Below are 25479 nucleotides of genomic sequence, written 5' to 3' on the forward strand. Positions count from 1 at the left end.
TGTACTTTGTAGAAAAGCCGTGTGGGATGGGGTGGGGGGGCGGGGAAGTCCATTCTGCTTCTGCTGCAGCAGCAAGACCGGAAGCAGAGGGCGGGGGTGGAGCTGATTCAGCTCCATGGTGCTTTGTGGGGTGCTTCTGTGAGCACCTGGGAGCTGGGGCTGCGGAGAGGATGCTCCAGACCTCCCACAGGGCGGCTGCCCACAGTGAGAGGAAGGTCGGGGTGACGCTGGTGCCGTGTGGCCTGGCCACTGGAGATGGGAAGAAACAGCCTCTGAGCTGATGGTTTTGAGGTTCTTGGAGCCACAGGCCTTGTGCTGCTGCCCGGCGCTTCTCTGTAGCAAAAGAGTTTGTGCTTTTCCTTCAGAGCCACTGAGAAGCCCCCCGCGTGTGCCTTCTCTGTTCCAGGGACGTGGCGATCGACACGGTGAAGACGGGCATGGGGGGAAAGGCGGGGAACAAGGGTGCCGTGGCCATCCGCCTCCAGCTCCACAGCAGCAGCTTCTGCTTCATATGCAGCCACCTGACGGCCGGGCAGTCCCAGGTGAAGGAGAGGAACGAGGACTACAGGGAGATCACACAGAAGCTGAGCTTCCCGATGGTGAGTGGCTGGTAGGGGTGGCTGGGGACCCCCTGCTCAGGTCAGCCCCGCACGTGGTTTTCTGAGCTGCTGACGTGGGCAGGTGGAGGGGATGGGGGCTCAGCACTGGGGACGGAGAGACAGCCAGGGATGCTGCAGTAGCAGTGAGCAGGGAGTCCAGCCCGGGAGTGCTCTGTCCCCTGTATCTCTGTATGTTTCCCGAATGTCCTGATGTGCCCTGCATTTTCTTATTCTAATTCAGCTGTGTAGAACGGGGAAAGAAAACCAGTGTCCATGTTTTGTCCAAGTTGGTGAAGAACATTTGAATCCAAACAGTATAAGACTTGGTTTTCTTGAGGCTCACGCATACGTTCTGTTGTGGCTCAGAAAAGAATACCTGGTTTTGAAACCATTGAGTTCTTGACTGAGGAGCCCTGGACGCTGGTCTGGTTACAGGGGTTCCCGTACCATGCATCATGCTACCCTCTAGTGGTGGTCCAGAGGTTTTCCTTCTGAAGCCGGGGGATCTTCTCAAATTCAGATTTGAGTGTTTTCCTTTCTGTGAAAACACTATGGTCCTGCACACCTTGAGCCAGGTGCAGACACCTGTTTCCCAGCAGTGAGGGTAGACCTCAGCCGTTCCTGCCACACATTCTGCCCGTGTCAGATACGGTTGGTTGGGTCACGAAGTTCTCTTCCACATGAGGCCAGATCCGTTAAAACTGACATCCTATTCACTGGGCTACCCTCAAGGCAACAATTCCTTAGTTTTCATTAAGAAGTGCTATATCCTTGTTGGAGTTTTTATTTGTTGGATTAAAAAAGAAATAAATGAGTTGGGAAATTTGCAATTGTAGTTTTCCAGATTATGTAGGACTAATTCTTTCTGTGTCTATGTAGTTTAAAAAGTCCAGCCCTTTAGTTTAAAGGGAAAAGTCCAACCCTTCTCACTTAAAAAGTGCTGTTTCAAAGTAGCAAACATGGGACACATTTAAAATAATTAAAGGGTTTATACTATAGCTTTTTTCAACAGAAATATGGAGGGTACCTATGAGTTAATACTCTATACCTGTTCAAGAGAGTAGCCACTAGCCACAGTAGCTATTTAAATGTAAATAAAACTAAAAATCCCTCGGTCACACTGGCCACACTTCAAGTGTTCAATGGCTACGTGTGGTGGCGGCTCCTGTTTTGGGCAACGCAGGTAGAGAACATTCCCATGCCTGTGGAGTGTTCTTTTAGGCAGTGCTGCCCCGCACGGTTATTTTATATGGCTGTGATCCTTTCAGTATTTTGAGGAACAGAAACAGACTTTGGAGCTTGGTGGATCTGAGTTCATATCTTGTTTTTATCATGTACCCGTGGGGTAACCCTCGGCAAAGTGTCTGCACTTCTTTTTTTTAATCTGTAAGACAGCCAATAGCATGTGCTTCCCAGGGCTGCTGGGAGGACAGTGTGCCCCAGAACAGAGCCCAGCATTGTAGACGGCTGATACTGTGCTGCTGTTGTTGCTGTGATTCCTGGGGGAAGGCAGGGAAGGTGCCACAGCTCTCCAGGGCTGCCCTGGACGCGGGCCTGGAGTGACTGGACCGGAGGGGGGAGGGGGAGAGCGAGATGGAGGATTGCAGGAGGAACGTGTATGAAATCTACCGGGTTTTACGGAGTTGCATGTCCTGAGCCATGATACCTATTTTTTTAAACCTCATTCTTGTAACACTGTATGTTTAAGCAATTCTTTTTAGGATACGGCGGTAACAAAGTAGGGGCACAGCCTGGTAGTCAAGATCCGATGGGCAGAGTAAATAATATCAGTCGTCATGCTCCCCCTGTTAGAGTTGGAGCTTTCTCCAAACCACTCCAAAACACTATTTAAAATTTACAAAGTAAGCCCTGTGCAAGTCCCTCAGTAGGTTTATGGGATTAGTGAAAAATGAGATGCTTTAGCAGACTTTTTAAGTAATATTTTAAGGAAAACATATCTGCTCATCATCTGTACAGTGAGCTTATTTTTCTCCCCTTGCCCCCCTTCCTTGCAACAGGCCAAATCATCATGATTATTTTTTTTTTTTTTATGACTTAGGGAAGAAACATTTTTTCTCACGATTATGTGTTTTGGTGTGGTGATTTCAACTACCGCATTGATCTCACTTATGAAGAAGTCTTCTATTTTGTTAAACGCCAAGACTGGAAGAAGCTTCTGGAATTTGATCAGCTACAGCTACAGAAATCAAGTGGAAAAGTAAGTTGTGCTTTTAAAATAGTTTTTAACACCTGCTTCAACGTGGAATAGCTTCTACTAAATGTACACGCTAGTGTTCGTGAATTAGAGTTTCATGCGCGGATTTAACTGATTCCCATAATGGTAGAAAATGTGTCTGGCCTAAGAAGTTAGAGAAATGTGAGCATCCATCCACACTCACGTCCTGTTCCTGCTTCCACTGGCCGTGGTCAGGGTCTGTGTCTTCTCGTGGCCAGAGGGGCCGTCGCTGTATGAAAGGACACTGGACACATGTAAGCCACCACAGGGGCTCAGGGCGACAGGAGCCTCTCTGCCCATGCTCTGTGGTTGGAGGGGGGTCATCTGTTCCTTCTTCTTTCAGAAAAACTAAGCCCTGGTCCAGGGCCTCCCAGGGATTAAGTAGCTGTGCTCAGTTTGAGTCTAAGCAGCTTCAAATGGCCTCATGTCAGCATCTACACGCATGGCTAGGTGAGGCTTGCGGGTGTGATGTACAAAGTCCCTACACCCCGCACTCAGGGCGAGGCTCACAGGGATGGCTGTATGTCAGACATGCTAAACCAGCAAGTGACTTGCTAGACTCTGCTGAAAACATTTTATTTTGGTGACATCTCTATTTCTTGTTATTGAACATACTAATGAGTTAATTTAATACACTATATCTAATACACTTTATACACCGAGTTGTACACATAATCCTCAAGACCATCTTACAGATTAGGTATTACACCCATTTTATAGATAAGAAGACTGAGGCCGAGGTCAAACAATGTGTCCAAGGTCACAGTCAGTGAACAGAGCCATGATACAGTCCACGACTGTTATACTTCCACTACGTGACCCCATGCGGTTTTTTAGTGCCTCCTTAGGCCAAGATGTAATAGGGAAGATTCAGCTACAGGATCTGTCCTTAGTTCTTCAAGGTCACGCAGGCCAGCCTCCATGATTCGAAACGTATCTTCTCCTCCAGCTGATACTGTTTGTGATTTTGGTTTCTGTTCACTTCCTAGCAGGACGGGCTGAGGGGAGGGAAGCACAGCTGAATTCCATTTACCTGTTAAAAACGTAGCAGGTTAGATGGTGCGGGCAGGGAGGTTGAGGCCCCTGCTGCAGCGAGATCCGGGTGTTCCTCCAGGTTTCTGTTGTCCCGCTCAATGACATGGGACGCTGGGGGTGGCCAAAGGGCAAAGTAACCACACCAGGCCTTCCCGTGGCGGGTTTTTCTTTCTTCCTTCTGCCGATTTCTCCACACCCTTCCTCTCTGGCACTGAGTGAACATCTGTTCCCGGGTGTTCCCATGGCGTCAGGGCTGGACCGGGGCTAAATGGAGACAGAGGAGAGCTGGACTTCAGTTCTGGGCTGCTTTTTACCCCATTGGTTTAGTTAATGGATATGGATCAAGGCCTTGCTGGGGCTGGGCTGGACGTCCCCTCGGCCTGGAGCCTGCGTCCTTCCCTGTGTCTGTCACGGTCACCTGGGCGCTGACAAGCAGACGTGGGACAGATCCAGTGCTGAGGTGGGTGGGAGACCCAATGGTGTGTAAGTCAGCAGAACAAGGAGATAATTATCACTTTTTTGCTAATTAAAGGGCGCACATGTGTCTCGTTTTCGACGTATTTGCAAATATGATATAGCTTCTGTTACTTTAGGAATAAAAAACACTCTGGAACATGCCTTCTGTTTGCATGTAATCTACAGGATCTAGGAGAACTAAGATGGTCTTGTGACTTCTTCTCCCAATAGATTTTTAAAGACTTTCACGAAGGCACCATTGACTTTGGACCCACCTACAAGTATGACGTTGGCTCCGCCGCCTATGACACAAGTGACAAGTGCCGCACCCCCGCCTGGACGGACAGGGTCCTGTGGTGGAGGAAGAGGCATCCTTTTGACAGAACAGGTACATGGATGTGTGCGCCTTCAGAGCTGGAGAAGGGCGAGTGATCGGTACCACAGAGGGAAGATCACTTTTCTTTAGTCCAGTGATCTTTGCTATATCAATAACAGTTCTCTCGTCGACCCAGAACTACACAAAAGTCATCCCAGATGTCAGCCCTAAGCTTTGGGAGTTGTGTTTCAGGGAGCTCTGCTCTGGCCTTTTTCTAGAAACTGTGACCTGCAAAAGTGCCTGCTCCTGGCTCCCCGCATCCCTGCCTCAGGGCTGTCCCCCGACACCACTCCACTGCCTTTTGTTCCCAGTGGGGACAAGGAGAGAGGCCAGGGCTTTTCCTCTCTGGTGCGTCTACCTCTCCCACTGATGCCTTTTTTCCGGGCCATTTTGTCTAGCCGAATTCTCATCTGCTTAAAGCCCCAGTTCCAAATCAGACATGAGCAAGACACAGGAACGATAAGATTTTTTGGTTTTGTTTTTATCAATTGGTTGTCTATAGCGTTTTGAATAATTATTGATGCCCAGCTAGGAAGTTCAGTTTGTTTAAAATTCGAACATCTATGAACTGATACATAAACAGCTAAACTTTCCTGGTGAGACAGATGCTGAGGTTTCAAAGCCCGAAAATCTTACCTGCAGATCGAGAACATGCATTTTGGTTCAGATCAGTTTGTGGACTTGCACCCAGGAGGCTGGCTGCCTTCAGGGTCTTAGTCTCTGCATAATCTCCTGCTGTACAAAGAGCTGCAGATCTCCTGCCTCCCGTAGGCCTGAGGCGGAATCCCCGCAGCAGCGTCTTCCGTGTCCTCACCCAGTTTGCCCACTGGGGAGGAGTTTTTACCCCAAGGCCGCCTTGACCTGGTTTGAAGCCTAAGGGATTAGAGTGACTGAGTCTGAGATGGGAGGCGGTCCATGACACGGTGCACGTCTGTAATCAGCATTCATGTATTGATACCGTTTTGTTTGTGTGTCTCTTGATTGGACTCTCCGTGAGTAGCTGGAGAACTCAACCTTCTAGACAGTGATCTGGATGCTGACGCCAGAGTCAGACACACCTGGTCTCCTGGTGCCCTCAAGTATTACGGCCGAGCAGAGCTTCAAGCGTCTGACCACAGGTAGGGCCCTGGCTGCCGTGGGCACGTCCTCTGCTGAGGAATGCAGGGTTGGCTGCTCCCCACAGAAAGCGGACCCACTGGCCCCATCCGAATGTGTGTGTGTGTGTGTGTGTCACACAGTAAAGAGCAAAGAACAGTGTGACAAATAGCTGTGTTCTTGCCACCAAGAATTAATCAGTGTTAGCATTTTGTCATTGCTCTGTATCATAAGTGACATCTTTTATGAAAATTGCAAAGACACAGCCTGTGGTATTTTGTGTCATTTAAATTCTGATAAATTATGTCATTGTGCGGCTTGCTTTTTTTGTTACTTAATATTTTTGAGATACAGTCACATTGCTATTAGAGATCTGACTTTTATTTGTAACCTCTGTCCCATAGTCTGATAAGGAGATCCATGCAGTTTACCCATTCACCTACTGATGAATATTTTTTCCAGTATTTTATTGTTATAAACACCACAGGGTTTTACAGTGTTGGATTGAGGGTTTTTGATGCTCTGGGCTGTTGGTTTGGCCGAGTGCGTTGTGGATTAAGGATGGGACAGCAACAGAGGCCTGTCAGCTCCGCAGGCACTGGGAATGGTCACGGAGGGAGGTTATTCTTGTAGGACACCTTTAAAGACAGCGGAGGGCATTTGAGGGTGTGGACAGAGAATTTGAGCTTCCCAAGGCTGCTACCAAAACGAGCATGTCAGTTTCAGCTTTTATGAGAAAAGAAATTAAGAAAGAGAGCTGGTGGTGAACAATTGGTCAGTCACTAGGTGTAAATCCTTAGATGCTTCTAATTTCTTGAGAAACCTGCTGCTGCAAATACATGCCTAGAAATGAGCATGGGGAAATCTACAGGTATATGACTTTCAGCTTTGCTAGTTCAGTGAGTATATTTAGAAGCATTCACTTAACCAGCATTTACTGGGGGGCCTTATATTGATATATAGGCCCTGTTCCTGGCACTGAGGATAAGCAGTGAACAAAACAGGAGACCGTGCTCTCAAGGAATTTTCTAGTGAGGACAGACAGACGGTAAATAGATGAAAGTGCCCTGAATGAAAACAAAAATAGTGGCGGGGTCAGTCAAGGGGTTGGTGCTATTACATACCCAGTGTTCAGGGAAGGCCCCTCTGATGACCTTGCCGCCGAGACCTGAGGGAAATGGGAGTGTGAGCCGTGTGGGTATCAGGGAGGGCATTCCAGGGCGGGAACATGGGGTGAACATCGAGGAGTGCAGAGAATAAAGAGGCTGGAGAGAGAGGAGTGAGGGGAAGAGTCACAGGAAACGAGGTGAGATGAGCAAGAATCAGCCTCTGTGGAACCCTGTGGGCCATAAAAAGGATGCTGGATTTCACTCTGAGCGCAGTGCCATTGTCTGCCCAGGTTAGAGCAGACTCACCTGTAGAGACTCCAGTGGGGCTGGGGTAAAGGAGGGAGCCAGGCGGCTTGTGCAGAAAACAAGGGAAGGGACGGGCTGGCTTTGGACCAGGGTGGTCGTGGGTCACCGTGGTGAGCAGTGGTAGGTTCTGGACAGGTTTTGAAAGTGGAGCCAGCAGAACTGGCTGATAGAATGGGTGTGGGGTGTGAGAGCAGGGAGGTGAGGATGGTACCAGAGTTTTTGGCCTGAGCAGCTACGAGGATGGAGTAGCATTTACTCAGCTGGGGAGACTGGGAGGTGCAGATCTGAACATCCTGGTTTGAGATGCATCTTAGACATATATTGATTTTTCTAATTGCGAAAGCAGAGCATGTTGGTTGTTGACAATTAGGGAAAATATACACAAACAAATCATCCGTAGTCGCAGCCTCTGAGACGATGTCTGGTGGCGATTTGTTATATATCTTTCCACTGCCTTTTCCATGTACATTTTGCACCAAAATATTAACCTGTGTGTAGGGTGTGTTCATGTGCACACAAGCTTATAGATGTTTAAATGTGGATAAGAAAATTAGGATTATATTATGTGAACTGTTATCATTTGCTTTCTTACTTGCTACATTAGTATTTTAATTAAACTTTTTATTATGAGGTATAGATTCAAGTGCAGTTGTAGGGAATGATGTAGGGATTCCATGCACCGTTTGCTTCTAGATGCAAAAAAATCTAATAATAGTAATATGAATTTGGGGGGATGCTACTGATTTACCACCCATATCTCTTAATTCTTTCAATGTTCCCTAGTTTTAAGCGTCGCCACTGTTTTATATACCATTTTGTATTATGCTTTGTTTCCACTTAATATTGTAAAAGTCTTCAATAGGGTGATGTAATCTTCACAAGAAAGGATTTTTAAATTTTTTGTAGAGTAAACCCATCCCTATATAAAATTTACAACAAGGTTTGCATTATTTCCTATGATCTGTTTTTCTGTGTGTGTCAGACAGCTTTCTACAACATTATTCTTAATGAGCGCATGGCATATGGTCGTGTGGTTGCATCATAACAGCTTTTTCCCTATCACAGAACAGTTTGGTTGTTTTCCCCTTGTCCCTCCCATCAGCAGTGCTGTAACAATCAATCTTGTGTATAAATCTTTTTTTTTTAAATGTACATATTTATTTGGCTGTGCCAGATCTTAGTTGTGGCATGTGGGATCCTTAGTTGCGGCATGCAGGCTCTTAGTTGTGGCATGTGGGCTCTTAGTTTCGGCATGCATGTGGGATCTAGTTCCCTGACCAGGGATCAAACCTGGGCCCACTGCATTGGGAACGTGGAGTCTTAACCACTGGACCACCAGAGTGTATAAATCTGTTTGACTCTCTGGGCATTTCCTTAGAACAGAGTTCTAGAATTGAGATTCATTGGTCAAAAGATGAACATTTTTGAGGTTCTTAACACAAATTGCCAAATACCCCCACCCCCAAGAAGCTTGAACCCCCAGCACAGGGCGAATTCCCTCTTCTCCACATCCTTGGCAGTCCTGGGGTTACATGTAAAGAATTTTTGCTGATGGCTGGTGTGGTTTTCTCTCACATCATCCTTAGATAGAAATGCCAAGATAACACCAAGGTTGGAAAAAGACAGACTGAAACCCCAGGATGGAGAGCTTGGCTCCAGGACCCGTGGGGGAGGCCACACGCATAGGCTGTGTCGTGGATGTTTACTGTTGACGGGATGGAGGCGGGGCTGGGGGCTGACTTGTCCCGAGTTCACAGCCCCCCCATCTTCCCTCTGTGTCTAACGCAGACCTGTGCTGGCCATCGTGGAGGTGGAAGTGCAAGAAGTCGACGTGGGGGCTCGGGACAGGGTGTTCCAGGAAGTGTCCTCTTTCCAGGGCCCCCTGGACGCCACCGTTGTTGTCAACCTTCAGTCGCCAACCTCAGAAGAGAAAAACGAGTTTCCCGAGGACGTGCGCACGGAGCTCATGCAGACCTTGGGCAATTACGGGACGATTGTGCTTGTCAGGTAGGAACACGCTCCTCACGGGCTGGTGTGCACGTGTGCGTTGCCGGGGCTGACCTGGGAAATCTTGTTTCTTCCAGGATCAACCAAGGGCAGATGCTGGTGACTTTTGCAGACAGTCACTCGGCTCTCAGCGTCCTGGATGTGGACGGAATGAAGGTGAGTTGTCCTTGGTCACCCACGGAGCGGGGCTGTTTGTCCTCATGGGCTTCTTGTGCTTCACATGGCCAGGTCTGCGGGTGTAGATGCCTCTTCATCCCGGCATCTGGTTCTGGTATCTTCGTCGAGGTCTCTACTATCCAGCCTTGGCCTCTTGCAGGACTGGGGAGAAAGAGCAGGTTTTGGAGCGCAGCTTCCCTTGAGCTACTGGGTCTATCTGTGCTCACATCCTCCTGCCCGACTGCTGTGATCTTTCTCGTTAGAGTATGTGGTTTGGGACAGGCAGCTCTTAGGTAGTTTCCATGTTGATAATATCCTGGTTTTAAGTTCACATGGAATAAAAAGCTAGGGGTGACAGTTCAACTTTTATTCAGACCAAACGCGAGTTGTGCTGGGCCTGCCCAAGATGTAGACCCTCGGCTTTTCTTGGCAAAAGTGAAGGTGGGCCTGGCTCTCAGTACGTGCATTTGAGCGAGGAGCACTTTGGGGTCAGAGGGTCTGATGGCTGCGGTCATTCTCGGGTGGGCGCTCTGTCCTCACAGGTGAAAGGCAGAGCCGTGAAGATCAGACCGAAGACCAAGGACTGGCTGAAAGGTTTGCAAGAGGAGATAATTCGAAAGCGGGACAGCGTGGCCTCCATGTCCCCCACTGCCAACTCCTGTCTGCTGGAGGAAAACTTTGACTTCACGAGTCTGGACTATGAAACAGAAGGTGAGTAGTGAGGCGGGCAGGCGAGATGTTCTCCCAGCACCTGGCATGAGAGCCTCAAGGTCCCTTCTAAAACCCAGCCTCGGGAAGGTTACAGAGGATGCTTGAAGCGCAGGCTTACTCTCCATGCCAGAGTTGGGCGATATTCAGGTGTAGGGGAGATGCACCCAATAAGTAAGATGGGAGGTGTCTAAAATTACACTGAAGACAGTTTTGAGGATGTTAGGGCTGTGGGCTCGGTCCTGTGTCTCAGGCATCCATGGCATTGGGGTCCAGGCCCTGCTGCCACGTGGGCACCCTGGGCTGCTGGCAGCTGTGCCTGGGGTGTCCTGACACGAGCCTCAGGCCTCCGCGTTGAAACAGACCCACCGATGAGAGACTAGGACCCTTCCCCCTAATTGTTTACTGTGACATTTCCTTCTCCAAGGGGATATTCTCGAAGACGACGAAGACTGTCTTGTGGATGAGCTGAGTCGGCCTGCGGTCTCAGACAGTGAGCTGGGGGGAGACGAGCTCTCCGATGCCCCCAGCTCCACGGCAGCGGCACCTCCCAGCAGGTCGCCGGCACTCACCAAAAAGAAGCAGCACCCGACCTACAAAGGTAGCTTGGACCTTCCCTTTCTAAATCGCTTCCGGTGTAGTGATCACTGTCTCAGCAGCTGGGCATCACATAATGCCACCGTCAAGTGTGCACGGCCCGTGAGCAAAGGGGTAAAACAAGTCACAGCAAGTGGTGGTAACCGGGCTCTGAGCAGGAGTCCGGCTGCTACCACACTGATTTCCTCTAGTGATTTTATTTTTTTCCAACAACCGGTACCCCTGTAACACACCAGATGCATGATCATCCGTTTCCCCTGTATATTTAAATTGTCATGGCTCTGAACTGGCTTTACATTTGTGATTTATCTTTCCCTCTCTGAAACTTTTCTGATTCAGTCCCATAAGAGACATATTCACCATCTATGTCCTGAGTTACTGGGGTCTGGTTACTTTCATATAGCATTATATTGTATATACAGTAATATTACACCTTAGCCTCATTACGTCATTTTAGACTTAAGAGGGCGTGAAAGTCGCTGGGGTTGAACTGCAGGTCCCTGGGTTATTAGAGTAGTTCATGTTCCACATCAGACTCTTCAGCCCAGTTTCAACCACAGCCACGAGTGCCTTCCAGCTGTTGGTCATCGCGTCTCCCCGTTGGAGGAGAGCAGGTGCAGGGACTTAGCCAGGTGTCAGGATCCTTTGAGCTGCGACTGAGAACAGAGAACAGGGGTGACAATAAGATGCTTCCCAGGAAAGGTATTTGCTGGGAGAGGTGCAGAGACACCCCCCAGGCCCCTTTGACTGTATTTGGTCCCAGACCTGGTCAGTAGCTTGACTGCATTAACTCTCAGGGGCTTTTAAACTTACAGGTTGCTGAGCCCCTTCATGAGATGTGGGTTTGGCAGGTGTGGGCTGGGACCCTGGAAATCTGGTAACTCATGAAGCTTCCCAGGTGACTGGGACGCACAGTCCAGGTTCCAGGACTGTTGCCCGATACAGAGGCAGCAGCCTCCATCAGCGAATCAAGGTGGTTCTGTGCATTGCACGTCCAGAAGGCTCCTGTCCTGGAGTGGAAGTGGCTGAAGGGATGTGCTCTTGAGACCAGAAAACAGTCGTCTCCTCCAGGGTGGCCGTAATTCAGGCATCATCTCGAGGGCAGAGCAGGTGTGAGCAGGCATGCCTTTTGAATGAAGGATTCATAGAGCAGCATGGAGCTCTGACATGGGCACCCTTGCCCCCTGGTGGACATTGAGGAAACATCTCCTCGATGCTACAGGGCGTTCAGGCACTCCCTTTAGAAGGAGAAATCCTGTCTCCCCAACAGAATTCCAGAGATACTTGAGGATTTGAGGGATGGCATGTATGAGCCAAAATAAAATGAATCAGAGTGTGTTGTAGTGTGGAAGAGAAGACCTAGATTGTAGTGTGGAAGAGAAGACCTAGAATTGTCCTGAATTTAAATGTAATAAATGTACATGCAATAAAACAGAAGCGGTCACCCTCCCATGCCCCTCTTAGCCTTAGAAGGATTTTGCAGGGTGAGTCAGGATGGTGAACACTTGGGCAGTAGCTGGCATGGGCTGTAGGATTTGGGGTTTGAGTGAGCAGTGAACACTCCATACTGGACCTTGGCGCTGAATGGCAGGCTGCCCTGCTGGCAGAGAACTGAAAATATTCTCACGTCCAAAACCGTTGTCCTGCTTCCGAATGAAGAGTTAAGAGTAAGGGGCTCTGGTTTTCAACTGTGTACTCTGTGTGGAAGTCTGTGGGTTATTTCAGAAGAAAGCATGCCTGCACTTTAAAATGTTTCCGTGTCTCTCGTGCCTGGACAGCCACGCCTTGTCCACGGTTCACTGAACGTTCCAAGCAGGCGTTGGGTGCCCTCCCCCCACCCCCCATGCCAGCAGAAAGGGACCCTGCGGCTGTCTTGCGGGAGGAGCGCCTGCCACCGCCAGGTCCCTGCAGACCTGAGTCTGACTCACCTGACGCCCGCCCCACCGTGTCCTCCAGATGATGCTGACCTGGTGGAGTTAAAGCAGGAGCTGGAAGCAGTTGGGGACTTCCGCCACCGCTCTCCAAGTCGGTCTCTGTCGGTTCCCAATAGGCCTCGGCCACCTCACCCACCGCAGAGACCCCCCCCTCCAAGTAAGACGTCGCTTGCTTTGCGCTTACAGCGATGCCTGCTGGGAATAATCGAGTACTTCCTGCTACTGAATGAATGGCTCTGCGTGTAACCTTTGAGTTTCCACAGTGCTTTTCCCCTCCTTGGGCTCCTTTTTGTCTTAAATCCACGGCAAGTTTGATGTCAGAGATAGCTGTGTTTCTCGTGGCAAATCACACGATTCGTTTATAAAGCTGTTCTTTGTCCTCCCGTGGGTGTGCTTTTGCTTTAAGCTGCTTTCAGTTTGAAACCTTGTGGGATGGAAAATTGGGGCCACAGACAAGCTAGGGACATTCTGAGCTCCTTTCTCCCCCACCCCCCCACGCCATCTTTCAGCGTCTTCTCTCCTGGACTGCTGCCCAGCCTCTCTCTCCTTATGAGGACTCGGGTAAGCCCAGGTGCCCTGACCCATAAGGTGACCACACGCCCACCTCTAACCAGGAACCATCCCATCTGTGAGCTCAAGCCTGCTAAGAACAGCTCTTCCTAGCCCAGGACTCAGGAGAGCACTTTTCTTCCTGGCTCCTCAAAAAACAAAACAGAACAATGCTTTGTGCGTGAAACATTCCTTAGTAGTCTGAAATAAAGTCGTGACATGCATTTAATCAGTTTCTGTTTACCTCCACTGTTTACTTCTCCCCCCTCCCCCGCCCCCCATGTGACCATAAAGATTTTTCTAAGGCTATACTTTCAGAATTGGGTTCCTCTTGGCTTACATCAGAATGGTAATTGATGGCAAGCCAGAAACACATGCCTTGTTAAGCATATTTTTTACTTTTCTGAGTTGTTGCTCAGAATATAAAATAAAATATTGAAAAATAAAAAACAAGTTATGTCCTGTATTATTGTAGAGGTTTACAAAAAGAGATACATGTAAACAATGCAATTTTTAATTTCACTTACCTAGAGATGACAGTTAGCCAAAAAATTTCCATCCTTTTTCCAATTAGTTGTATCTGTACCTGCACAGACTTTTTAATTTTTTTTTTTTTTTTTTTTTACAGAATTGGTATCCATTTTGTTTGGTCATTTGTCTTCCGTCTAATGTCTTTGTCATTAACTGTTGTTCTAAAACATGATGTGTTAATGGCCACAGCTATTATTTAATACAGTTTATTCCCCATGCGCTGGGATTTTTTTTTTAGATTTTGCCCACAAAACATTTAAAAAATTTGGTCCTAATAACAGTAGTGTGTTTTAAAACACTTAAAAATGATTGATCAGAGTTTATATCAGATTTAACTCCCCCAGGATGTTAGATTAAAATTTTCCTTCAAACAATGCTTCTCAAGAGAATCTACATTAATAGGCCCAAGTTTCTAGAGAATCAAAAGAGAAACTCATTAGTGCCTGTGAACCCCCAAAGGCCATGGATGTACTTAGACCCTGTGACCTTACTCTCAGCTGGCTGGGAATTTGCATTGAAGCAGCTGTGACTGCACTGAAATTGAGACTCTGCCCTCCTTGGTTTTTACAGCTGGTTTAATGGTGAAAAAGTCAGCCTCAGATGTGTCCATCTCTTCTGGCACCCACGGGCAGTATTCGATTTTGCAGACAGCGAAGCTTCTGCCGGGAGCACCTCAGCAAGCAGTGAGTCCTCCTGTGTTCAGAGCACAGCGAAACGGGCCAGCATTTCAAACCCAAGAGATTTGCCCTGTGGTTCATCCTCAGCCCCTAACATCATGCAGGATCAGCTCTCGTCAGTGAATATATAGATTTATGTCTTTAACCCTCTGCCTGTCCACCACTCATCCCCAAACCCCGTAACTTAGTACCAGGCCCTTTACAGGGTTTTTAAATGGTCGTACAGAGAATGAGAGAGAAAATCATGTTTGATGAAAAATCCCAAGTGCCTCTTCATGGAGAGACTGTTGGTCTCCAGACCCACCTGCTGCTTTCCCTTCTGATGCTTGCCTTTGACCTTGGTGTATAGAGCAGGGGCTGGTAGAGAGGGAAGTAGAAGTTCAGATCAGTTGTCTTGAGAGAAGAGGCTAAAAAGAGATCAGATGGGGCCTAAATAACGCGGTAGGGACACGAGTGAAAATAACAGTCATGTAGGGTTCTAGAGGCCGGGAGTTCCGGAGGACGACCCTGAGCTCTAAAGAAGACTGTAGGTGAAGGTCAATGGACCAGAGGCGAGGGAGGGGGGAGGTGCAGCCGGGGACTAAATGGAAGCTAACATGTCCCAGGACAGTGCGGAGAGCTGACCCTGCCAATGGTCACGGTCATGGTCACAGCAGGAGTAGGCGGATGACTTGACCTCAGTGGTTTGCAGTAATTAAAGCAGGTTCTCAAAGGTGACCCAGAGGTCTCGGATAAGAGGTAGAAAAGTGAAGAGGTAGAAAGAGCACTATTGAGAAAACATCTGGAAAGTGTTTTAATGACTCTGCTGAACCGTGGAAGGAGTGGCTTCTGACTATGCTTTCTGCCTTTTACCTGGTTATTGAAATAAAGGTGGAGGATGGTTTGTCCACATTGCAAAATCCTGTAACCACCCAATTTGGGAGACCAGGGTCATCTACCCAGTACTGTGTTCACCCTCTTGGTATGTGAGTGCTCCAGGGGGAAAAGAGGCTTGAGGGATGTGGTTTGGGTTGGAGTCGTGTTTTAATCACTGTCTGCTGGAGCTCTGTCAACCTCTCGCTCCTGTACAGATCAGCAGGCAGAGAATTCACCAGGTAAGGCTGTTTCCTACCTCCGCTAATATGCGTTTTTTTCCTGATTTTGTCCTAAAGCCCAAAGCTAGGACTGGGATAAGTAAGCCTTATAATGTCAAGCAGATCAAAACTACCAATGCTCAGGAGGCAGAAGCAGCGATCCGATGTCTCCTGGAAGCCAGAGGAGGTAGGTGTTCCCCTCCTCCCAATTCTGCTTTTCTGTTCATCTTCCTGTGAAAAGGACCCTAGAAAAGAAAAATACTCTTTTTTTTCCTGGAGGCAGTATTCAGTGGAAATATCCTTTAGCAACATTTTATTTCTTTTTATTTTTTATAAATTTATTTATTCATTTATTGGTTGTATTGGGTCTTTGTTGCTGCGCACAGGCTTTCTTTAGTTGCAGCGAGTGGGGGCTACTCTTCATTGCAATGTGCGGGCTTCTCATTGCAGTGACTTCTCTTGTTGTGGAACACATGCTCTAGGCGTGCGGGCTTCAGTAGTTGTGGCACATAGGCTCAATAGTTGTGGCTCGCAGGCTCTAGAGCGCAGGCTCAATAGTTGTGGCGCACGGGCTTAGTTGCTCTGCAGCATGTGGGATCTTCCCAGACCCGTGTGCCCTGCATTGGCAGGCGGATTCTTAACCACTGCGCCACCAGGGAAGTTACTAAGATTTATTGTCCATTTAAAACTATATACTTAAAATTCAGTAAGTATGTAAAAATAACCCCAAGATTATTAGCGGCACTTAAGGGAGAGATTGAAATAAATGAAAATGAGTTTTAGCAGAGGTTCGTGCTTCAGACACTAAGTCATCCTGCTGGCTCTATAAAGGGATAGGTAGGGAGGCGTCTTCTTTCAGGCAACACGTCTATTTTTTAAATCTCCAGCGAATGTAGATTCTTTACTGTCAGGCAGGGACTTCTCTGTCATACTGCCTGTTAATTTTTTGTTGCTGTTACTTCACCTAAACCCATGCTAATCATGTTTTAACTTGGAATCTCCCCTATGCATTCAGAATCACTGGTAACTAACATTTTTAGGGGTTTGTTTCGATTTTATACTCAAATCTCTTTTGAAGAGGGGAAATTATGCCCTCTGAAAAGCCAGATGCAGTTACAGTTGCCTAATTTGCTTTTAGTCTGGGTATATAACTTATTTGGAATTCCCAAATAACATTTAAGGAAGGCATGGATTAAGAGGCTGAGAAATACTGTTGTAGGATAACAGCATGGTTTCTTTTTTATTTAAAAACAAACAAACCTCAAATTGTATGGATGTAACAACCCAAGTGTCCATCAACTGATGAATGGATAAATGGGGTATATCCATACCATGGAATATTATTCAGCCATAAAAAGAACCAAGTACTAACACATGCTATATCATAGGGGAATCATGACAACAGTGGGCTAAGTGAAAGAAGCCAAACACAACACCATGTATTGTGTGATTCCGATTATGTGAAGTGTCCAGAATAGTCAAATCTATACAGAGAGAAAGTTATAGAGGTTTCTAGGGGCTTGAGAGAGGAGGGACTGGGGAGTGACTGCTGTGGGTCTGTGTGGAGTTTCTTTTGGGGGTGATGAAGGTGTTCTAGGGATTAGATAGTGGTGATGGTTGTACAACTTTGTGACTATACAAATGACCACCAAAGTATATCCTGAAAAAGGGTAAATTTTATGGCATGTGAATTATATTGCAGTAATTTTTTTCCCCCCAAGTCTATAGATGTAGAGGTTAGGAGAGGTTTGAGGTTTGAAATCTACCCAGGGTCCCAACTTAACATTTTCTTGATCATGGGCGCTGCTGAGATTTTGAGGAGTTTTGTGTCATCTCTCCTTAGAAACACAGGTATACATTAAACTTTGCACGTGATGTCAAGGCCTCAATGATCCTCCCCTACACAGACCCCAAATCACCATCCCTGTTGAGAAGGTGAGCATGGGAAACAGGGGCCCAACGCTAGCTGGTTGGTCCTGAGAACCCTCAAAGATTTATTTTTAGACAAAAAAGAAATACATTGCGTTAGCAAATTATCCTTAGAGTAAGGATAATTCAAGGCCTTGTCCTTTATACTTCAGCCATGCAATTATATGTTTCAGGTGCCCCAGGAGAAGCCCTAAATGCCACAGCCTTGAGGGACCAGGGATCTTCCAAACCAGAGCCCACAGCAGGGGTGGCCCCAATTCTGCCCCGTCGGCCCGCACCCAAAGTTCCTGCCATCAAGAAGCCAACCTTGAGGAGGACAGGAAAGGTAAGAACCAGGTTGCCTAAGCCTGTCACTCCTGGGTTGCTCAAATGTCTTGTTAGATAAGAATTACATCTCTGATGGGTGTGGTCTCCTTATACACATTCACGAGTCCTAGACACAGCCCCATCCTTGAGGAAAGTGCCTGGCAATTGCTTTCCTCTTCACATTCCTGCTGCTTCGTGACTCAAGCTGAGCAGAAACATTGGGAATTTCTCACCAAGACAGGAACAGCTTGGAGGTATCACGCTGCCCAAGTGTTCCATTTCGGTTCCCAAGCCGAACCACGGTGGGATGCTTTATTCCAAGTGTCCCAGTAATTCCCATTTGTGTGTGGTCTGTGTCGTGTACATGTACAGATTCTCTTTGCATTAGAAAAACGATCACCGCTTCCTGGATGGGCCGTGTTGACAAGCACTTGCGCGGCCTCGGAGCCTGCAGGCGCCACAGCTTTTCTTGCCACTTTTCTTGCAGATTGTTTTTTGCTCTCGCTCTCAAGCTTCTCAGCCTTGCTTGCTGCTTCAAAGACATGAGTTTGTCAGGACAGTAGCAGCCCAGAGACTGGCACCTCTAGAGACATCTGGATCTTCCGTTTGAGCTCAGTAGGCCAGTCACGGACACTCGGTAATCCCTTGGCTGGTCATTACAGAGTGGCTGCTCTTCCCCCTGTAGAAAGCGTGAGCGTGGCTTGGGCGCGTGCTTCTTACAGAGTTTGCTTTGTGTTTTCTGGGTTGCTCTGCCGTCCCACGTCTGCACATTCATCTGCCCGTTTTCCACGCCTTGTTACGCAGCAGACCTCTTTCCTCCTCCTCTTCTCAACTCTCGCTTTGTCTTTTCAAAGCCAGGGGCAGACATGGATTCATTTTCCCCACCCGCTCCACGGGAGCTGCAGTAAAAGGCTGTCGGAGAAGGGGTTGTTTTTGCAGCTAGTTTTCTGAAGAACCAGTGGCAATAGTGAAGTGCTGATGCTTAGGCTACCGACAGCCCGGTCTGTGCAAAAGCTCCCTCTGACCTCGTGCAGTTGTTTTCTTTGTGATCCGTTTGGATCAGAACCAAGGAAGTGAAGTTCCTGTGTGAAATTTTCTGTTTTTCTGTATTTAAGTATCAAAGATTCAAGGGGCAAGTATACCCATTAGCCCTTCTATTAGCTTAACGCTGTGACATAAGCTACTTCACCCTAGTGTGGTACAAACTGAATTATCAAAGCTGCGGCCTCGAAGAAGAGTTTTCAGAGAGGTTCGCTGTTGATTAAGGAAGAGCATCACCCCGTTTCCTAGGTGACAGAAACATGGTTCAGATGATTCATGGTGGCCCTGGTTTGAAAGCTTCCACTCACATTTCATCGGACCTGCTGGTCCTCCTTGATGTGTGTGTGTTTCTCCCGTGCTCTTTCGTGCCTGGTCACACTCCCGCATCCCAGACATTCTCAGATCCTGAATTTGCTAGAATGTTCGCTTGGTCCCATCTCTGCTCCCCTGCAGACACCGTCTGTGTGCTCGCATTCCCAGCTTCCCCCGGCAGGCTGCTTATTGACGCTCTTTGTCGTGCCTTTTCTCAGCCCGCGTCACCAGAAGAACAGTCTGGGCATCAGGCCGTCCATTTTACAATCGGGCCCCCGGAGACGAGCCTTGACACTCCTCCTCTAACGACAGTCCCTCCCGTTCCCAAACCGAGAACTCTTCAGCCCAGGAAAGGTGCCGCTGGGAAGCCAGCGCTGGACGAGACCCCGCCCGCGGCCGCCCCGCCCCCTCTGGAGGCCCCGCCTCTCGTGCCCCAGGTGCCCCCGCGGAGGAAGAAGTCGGCCCCAGCGGCCTTCCACCTGCAGGTGCTGCAGAGCAACTGCCAGCTTCTCCAGGGGCTCCCCTGCAGCAGCCCCAGCAGCGACTGCCCCCCTGCACCCCCACCTGCCGAGGGCGCCCTCTTTCCACAGCCCACTTACCTTAGCACTTCATCACCTGCGAGCCCCGGAACTGATGGCACCAAGGACGCGAAGTCAGAGGCGGCCTACCTTCTCGGTGACTATCAGGATCCCTTCTGGAGCCTTCTCCACCACCCTACCCTGTTGAATAATTCCTGGCTTTCCAAGAGCTCCGGCCCCCTGGACTCGGGGACCGAGAACCTCGGAAGGGCACACGCAGCCCCCCTGCAAGGCAGTGCCTCACCTGCCCAGGAGCCGCCCCCGGAGCATGGGCAGACAGACTTTGGTCACTGGGTGACAATCAGTGACAAGGACAAGAGGACGGTGCTGCAGGTGTTTGACCCACTGGCGAAAACATGACTGGGAATCGGACAGCTGCTCTCCTGCAGGATGTGTGCCTTCTCCCCTTGGCCGCACCTTACAGGGGAAAGCCCACTGGTCTCAGCTCCCCAGTTGAAAGAGACATCTAGTTAAAGGCTCACTGAAAAAACGTTGATACTCTTGTGTAGTTTACAAGAATGGTGTCTCTTATTCAATAAGGTTATTATTCAGCCACCAAGATATGTTTTATTCTTGACTTGTGCATGTTAAGTTTCCTCTCAGGGTGTGAGAAACCTCCGGGTAGACTTAGTGTATGGATTTTAGGAAAGGAAATCTAGCCGGTAATGCCCAAGAAGCTCCCTCCCATTGAATCTTAAATGGTTGTTCAATTTATGTTCGTATGTGGTATGTGTGTGTGTGTTCTTAATATTGTTTGTATTTTACAGATTTGGAATAACTTTTTGTGACCCACCTGTAGGTTGATGCATAAAGGATTACACTGAAAGGTGGTTGGGACCATTAAGAGCTATACCTGGCTGGCTGACACCAGGTTAAAAAAAATACCAGAGTAGGAAGCCGCAGATAGGTCAACCAAAAGACAAGACTGTACATTCCCAGGAGACCTTGTGTTTATTCACATACATGTATATTCACCATGATTATATGTGAGTCCTGGGGGAGACGGTGTCATTCCTTGCTTTGGTTCTGAAGCATATACCATTAGCTTCACCCGAGCTCCAACTGGCTAAAGCCTCCTGTACCATGTCTTAGACTCTGCATGTCCCGTAAATTGCTACAGTCCTGAGCTCTGGTGTGCTACCAGTTTTTACACACTCTCTATTCCTTGTTAAATAAAACTTCATGGATTTCTTTTTCCCCTTATATACCATACCCAGTGAAAGCACAAAATGTGAAACCTCATACTGGTACATAATACTGGTTCTCATTGTTATAATTTGAAGAATATTTGTTTTAGTCTGGTGGCTTCAGGAAGGAAAGTACCACATGTCCCCATATGTAAGAAACCCCAGGATATTCTGAGTTAACTTATCTATATTTTATTAGGGCTTTTATTCCCAGTGCATTTCCAGCACCACTTCTTAACTATTCAATCATCTAAAAAGACATCGCCATATTGCTTAACATTTTTAAAAGAATGTTATAAGGCCTAGAACTCATTTGGAGCAGATATCATAATTTTGCTGATCAGAAATTCACTGGTAAAATCTTAGTGTGCCACATCCCATGTTTAGGAGTCTTAACTTGTCTTAGAATCATACAGCAATTGTTCTCTGTTATCCCTGATGTGACCAGGAAATTCCTGTACTCAAAGCTAATGATTAGGATGGCAGTAACCATCTTGCCTGGGGAGATACCACTCTCCTTTTACTGATCAGACCTCTGGCATTTCAGAATTAACTCTCACTGCCACTATCAAGATGCATTCCAGATTATTTACATCTGGCACTCAAAACAAAAAACAAAACTATGTCTCATATCATCTGAAAACTAACAAAAGAAAAAAATGTTAGGGACCCATAGAGATAAACAGGTAATACGAGTAGTTAACCAGTCGTAGAAGCTGGTGTTTTTAGCCTTAGCTGATTAGGACACCTTCACTAGCACTTACATGCTTTATATCATTTTTACCTCTCTAAGAAATGCAAGGAGTAAACAACGTGATCCTTGAAAGAGTTAGGAGGAGAGAGGAAGCAAAATGAGTAATAGGCTTGGGAAAGAGAAATCCTTTGCCAGGATTCACGTCACTTCTAAGGGCATGGTTGGGAATGGAGTCGATTTCTTGATTCAAACATTCTTTTCTCCATAACCTCTTTTCCTACTAAAAAGGAGGTGTATTTGAAGGCATATCTAAGTAACAAGTCAGAAAAGCAGGGGGGAAGTAAGCACCACAAAAGTTGCTTCCAGTGCTTAATTTTCAGGTTTCTTCTTTGTTCTAGATAGCAAATAGCCAATAAATGGTGCAGAGAACAGATTTAAGATAGGTGTTCATCACACAAATAGTTCTTAAGAATCTGACAGTAAGTATTAACACAGAATTGTATTGAGGCAGGTCACGGGAAAAATTACAAGTAGTTTAACATTAAGAAATGAATATTATTTGATCATGGCTGTTCAAATTTAATGAACAACAGAAATTGGATTTTGAGTTGATAATATGTTTCTCACACTAATGTTCTCTTTAAAAAAGAACAATTGGAATTGCCTTACTTTTTAAATCAGTGCTTCACAGTTGGTGTCTTTCCTGGGTTAGCAGTAGAGTTGATTGAATAATCTGGACAATGAGCAGCTGCCATCCGGAGATTTCACCCTTTGGTTTTTATTTTTAATCTTTCTTTGATGCTCCCAAACTGGCCTTTTTATTGTGACCTTGCAGTTTATTTCATTGCTGTTCTGTAAGGCGTTACAGTTCACTGCAGAGTATTTTAGGAACAGAATTTACAATTCTGCATTGTCTCCCTGACCCCAATTAGATTCCCTTTTTACAACATAATCTTCCCAGACTTCTTGCCTATTTAAAAAAATTTGTTCCAGTAAATTATTGAAACTAGGACATCTGCCCGTGCAATTCCTGTAAAAGTTTAAAGTTGTTGAAGTTCAAGACACCTAAAATTCTCCTGTCCTGTGTATAAATATAAGCAAGGTAATGTATTAAAACATTTGCTTTATAATGAAGTAATTCTGTTAGAAAGGAAAGCTGCAAAAATTACTTATTGGATGACTAGCAATGAATAAAAACCCTAATGTGTATTTGAAGTGATAATTTGTACTGAAATTGTAAAAAAGAAAAATACCTATTAAATGTTTTATCTTTTTTAAAAATTTTTGGCTTATTTCCTTTCAGATATGAAGAGAACCTTGGGATATCTTCCTTGGCTAGCCTTTTGTTTTGGATGAAATGTGATTACTAGTTATTCCTCTGTTTGAGTTTTTGTTTCTTTTTTCAACCATCAAACTAAGTTGAAGCTGCATAAAAGTAATAATTTGGTTAAGAATTTATGAGTTGAATGCTGCTAGCAGGGACCACTGCCATAACATATATAATAACTTTATGCTATCATATTGAGAGATGCTAGGATTCATTTTCTATAGGATGTTATAGCAAACTTATGTTACTGGAGTGGTTTGAGTACATTACTGCATAGAGGCAGGAGAAAGGAGTAAACAGTCTTCCAGTTCTGTCTCGGTTTGTCCTTAGCTAATTAATACACAAAATTTAGGTCATAAATATTCTCTGATGCCTTTCAGGAATAAGAATATACCGACACTCTCCACATAATAAAGATGCCTAGTCCTTCTTGACCAGTAAGTACTGTGCTGAATTCGTTTAATCTGAGTGCCTGAGACTTGGATGGGGAGGAAGGAAATGGCCGGTTACAGTACCTTCCTTTCCCAAGGTTGTGGATTGAAACTCATCCTCATCCGAGGCAAACTGTTTGCACCTGTATAATCAGCTCTATCTCCATGAGGTAGGAGAGTACAAATGAGAGAGTGATTGTGAACAGAGGGCCAGGGAAGATTTGAGAGAAGAGGATTAAGAACTTGACATGTAGCTAAGTGGATTTATGCACATGGAAAGAATGAGCTGTTGGGAAAGAATTTCAGAACACCTTAAATGACAGTTTAGGATTTTATTTTTAGGATTTTTATCTACTTATGTAGATAATGGAAGTAGTGGGTGGCAAAAATAGCTAAATAAATCTGAGTGTTAGCATGCTTAAGATTACAGGCTTTGCCTGGGCTAATAGCAGCACTTCAAAGCATCTGGAAGATCATGTATAAATGGTGTGAGGTGGGGTGTCCAGTATCTTCCTGAGTGATAGTTATACTCTATCATTTATTAAATAACAAGCCATTGCTCTTGCTTTCTTAATTGAGTTTCTCAAGGTATTATCCTTTTTTTTTTTATTTTTCAAAGAACAACATTGGTATTTATATATCCTGTTTATTTTTATTTTGTTATGTTGTTTTTTAAAACATTTTTCATTAACTTCAACTTATCTTTAATTTGCATCCTTCTCTACTTTTTGTTTAGTTTTGTTATTTTCCTAATTTCTTAATTAAAGCTTGCACTGGGTTTCATTATTTTTAGTCTTGCTTAACAATAAAGACATTTAAAGTTATATATTTTCCCCTGATTGTAGCTTTAACTGCACTCTACACATATTGGCATGAAATAGTCTCATTTTCATTAATCTCTAGACTGTAATTTGCTTTTAGTTTCTCTTTGATTCAAGGGAGACTGTGCAATTTTCCAATAGTTAAGAGTTTGGCAATTTAAAATTGTTTCCTCCTAATTTTATTGGATTCTGACCTGAGAATATGGCCTAGAGAAACATCTACTTTTTAAAATTTATTGTTTGCTCCATGGTCAAGTGCAGGATTGACTTTTCTAGTGATTTCATCAATATAAAAATATTTTTTAGCTGTAGGGTACAAAGGTGTGTGGTGTATGACATATGATGTGTTCATTCCACTGTCCCCCAATGCTACAGGTCTTTCTGGAAGGCACTTCTCTTGGGGGAAGGGTGCAGGCTCTAGTTCTAAGTCTAATGCAGTGGCCTCCCATTGTTCTTACTAGGAATCCTTAGATTTTGTTGAGTAAAAGGCTTCTCAATTTGTTGTAAGTCTTTTGATCAATCTCTAGACATTTGAATGATTGTCTTTGTCTAGTTTAATAGACCTCTTTCTGGGGGAGAGGTTTCCTGAGATGTTCACACTGCCATTACAGAGTCTCTGCTTCCTGGGCTCTCTGTTCTTGTGCCACTGGTCTGCTTGTCAATCTCTGTGTCAATATCATGTTGTATTATTTCTTTGATACCTGGTAAAATAAGCCCTTCTACCATGTATTTTTCTTGAGTATCTTGGCTATTCTTGATCCTTAGCATTTTCATATAAATATTTTGGAATCAATTCATCAAGTCCTATAAAAAACTGAAACCTATTGGAATTTTTTACTGGGATTTCATGGAATAGAATGGACATCTTTATAATATTGACTCTTCAATCTAAGAACATGGTATATTTCTCCACTTATTTCATTAATGTTTCTCAAAGTTTTTAACTTACAAAAATTTTCAAACATACATGAAATCAGAGGGAATAGTTTGAACTCTTATACATCCATCACCAGGATTTACTAGTAATTTAATGTTTTGCTATATTTGCTTTATTTTTTTCCTTTGCTGAAATATTTTTTAAAAATTCTGCTATCATGATATTTGCTCCTAAATACTGTATCTGTAAATAACATTTTCTTTTATAACCTTGATACCATGGTTTTATCTAACAGTTAACTATAATTCTTACTTTAAAATTCACTTGCTATTTTTTGCAAGTATACTTAAGTATGAAAGTTTTTTTGTGTATTGACTACAAACAACCTTGCTTTTATATAAACTGTCATAAAAATCTAAATTTACTGTATTTCAATATACCATCAATTATGAGATACACATTTACATGCTATTTTTCTTATATTTAATTAGTTTTTATTGGAGTATAGTTGATTTACAATGTTGTGTTAGTT

The 25479-nt window shown here is 45.6% G+C and overlaps 1 protein-coding gene across 6 annotated transcripts in view; it reads left to right on the plus strand.

The window, feature by feature from the left end:
- Positions 1–22752, plus strand: part of SYNJ2 (synaptojanin 2) — a 94283-nt gene extending 71531 nt beyond the window's left edge. For 4 of the 6 annotated variants that reach the window (XM_057738661.1, XM_057738662.1, XM_057738663.1 and 1 more), the window contains 13 exons: positions 407–599; positions 2659–2817; positions 4558–4714; positions 5703–5820; positions 9001–9219; positions 9297–9375; positions 9918–10086; positions 10511–10684; positions 12637–12771; positions 14265–14377; positions 15523–15631; positions 17547–17698; positions 19251–22752. In XM_057738661.1, the coding sequence (XP_057594644.1) occupies positions 407–599; positions 2659–2817; positions 4558–4714; positions 5703–5820; positions 9001–9219; positions 9297–9375; positions 9918–10086; positions 10511–10684; positions 12637–12771; positions 14265–14377; positions 15523–15631; positions 17547–17698; positions 19251–19970 (2497 nt within the window). In that variant the 3' untranslated portion in view covers positions 19971–22752. Of the gene's footprint in view, positions 1–406; positions 600–2658; positions 2818–4557; positions 4715–5702; positions 5821–9000; positions 9220–9296; positions 9376–9917; positions 10087–10510; positions 10685–12636; positions 12772–14264; positions 14378–15522; positions 15632–17287; positions 17380–17546; positions 17699–18166; positions 18305–19250 lie in introns of those variants that run through there. The other 2 variants (XR_009054287.1, XM_057738665.1) reach the window with 2 other exon arrangements.
- Positions 22753–25479: the final 2727 nt, after the last annotated feature.

Source organism: Hippopotamus amphibius, chromosome 6 (assembly GCF_030028045.1).
Source record: "Hippopotamus amphibius kiboko isolate mHipAmp2 chromosome 6, mHipAmp2.hap2, whole genome shotgun sequence".
Taxonomy (NCBI): domain Eukaryota; kingdom Metazoa; phylum Chordata; class Mammalia; order Artiodactyla; family Hippopotamidae; genus Hippopotamus; species Hippopotamus amphibius.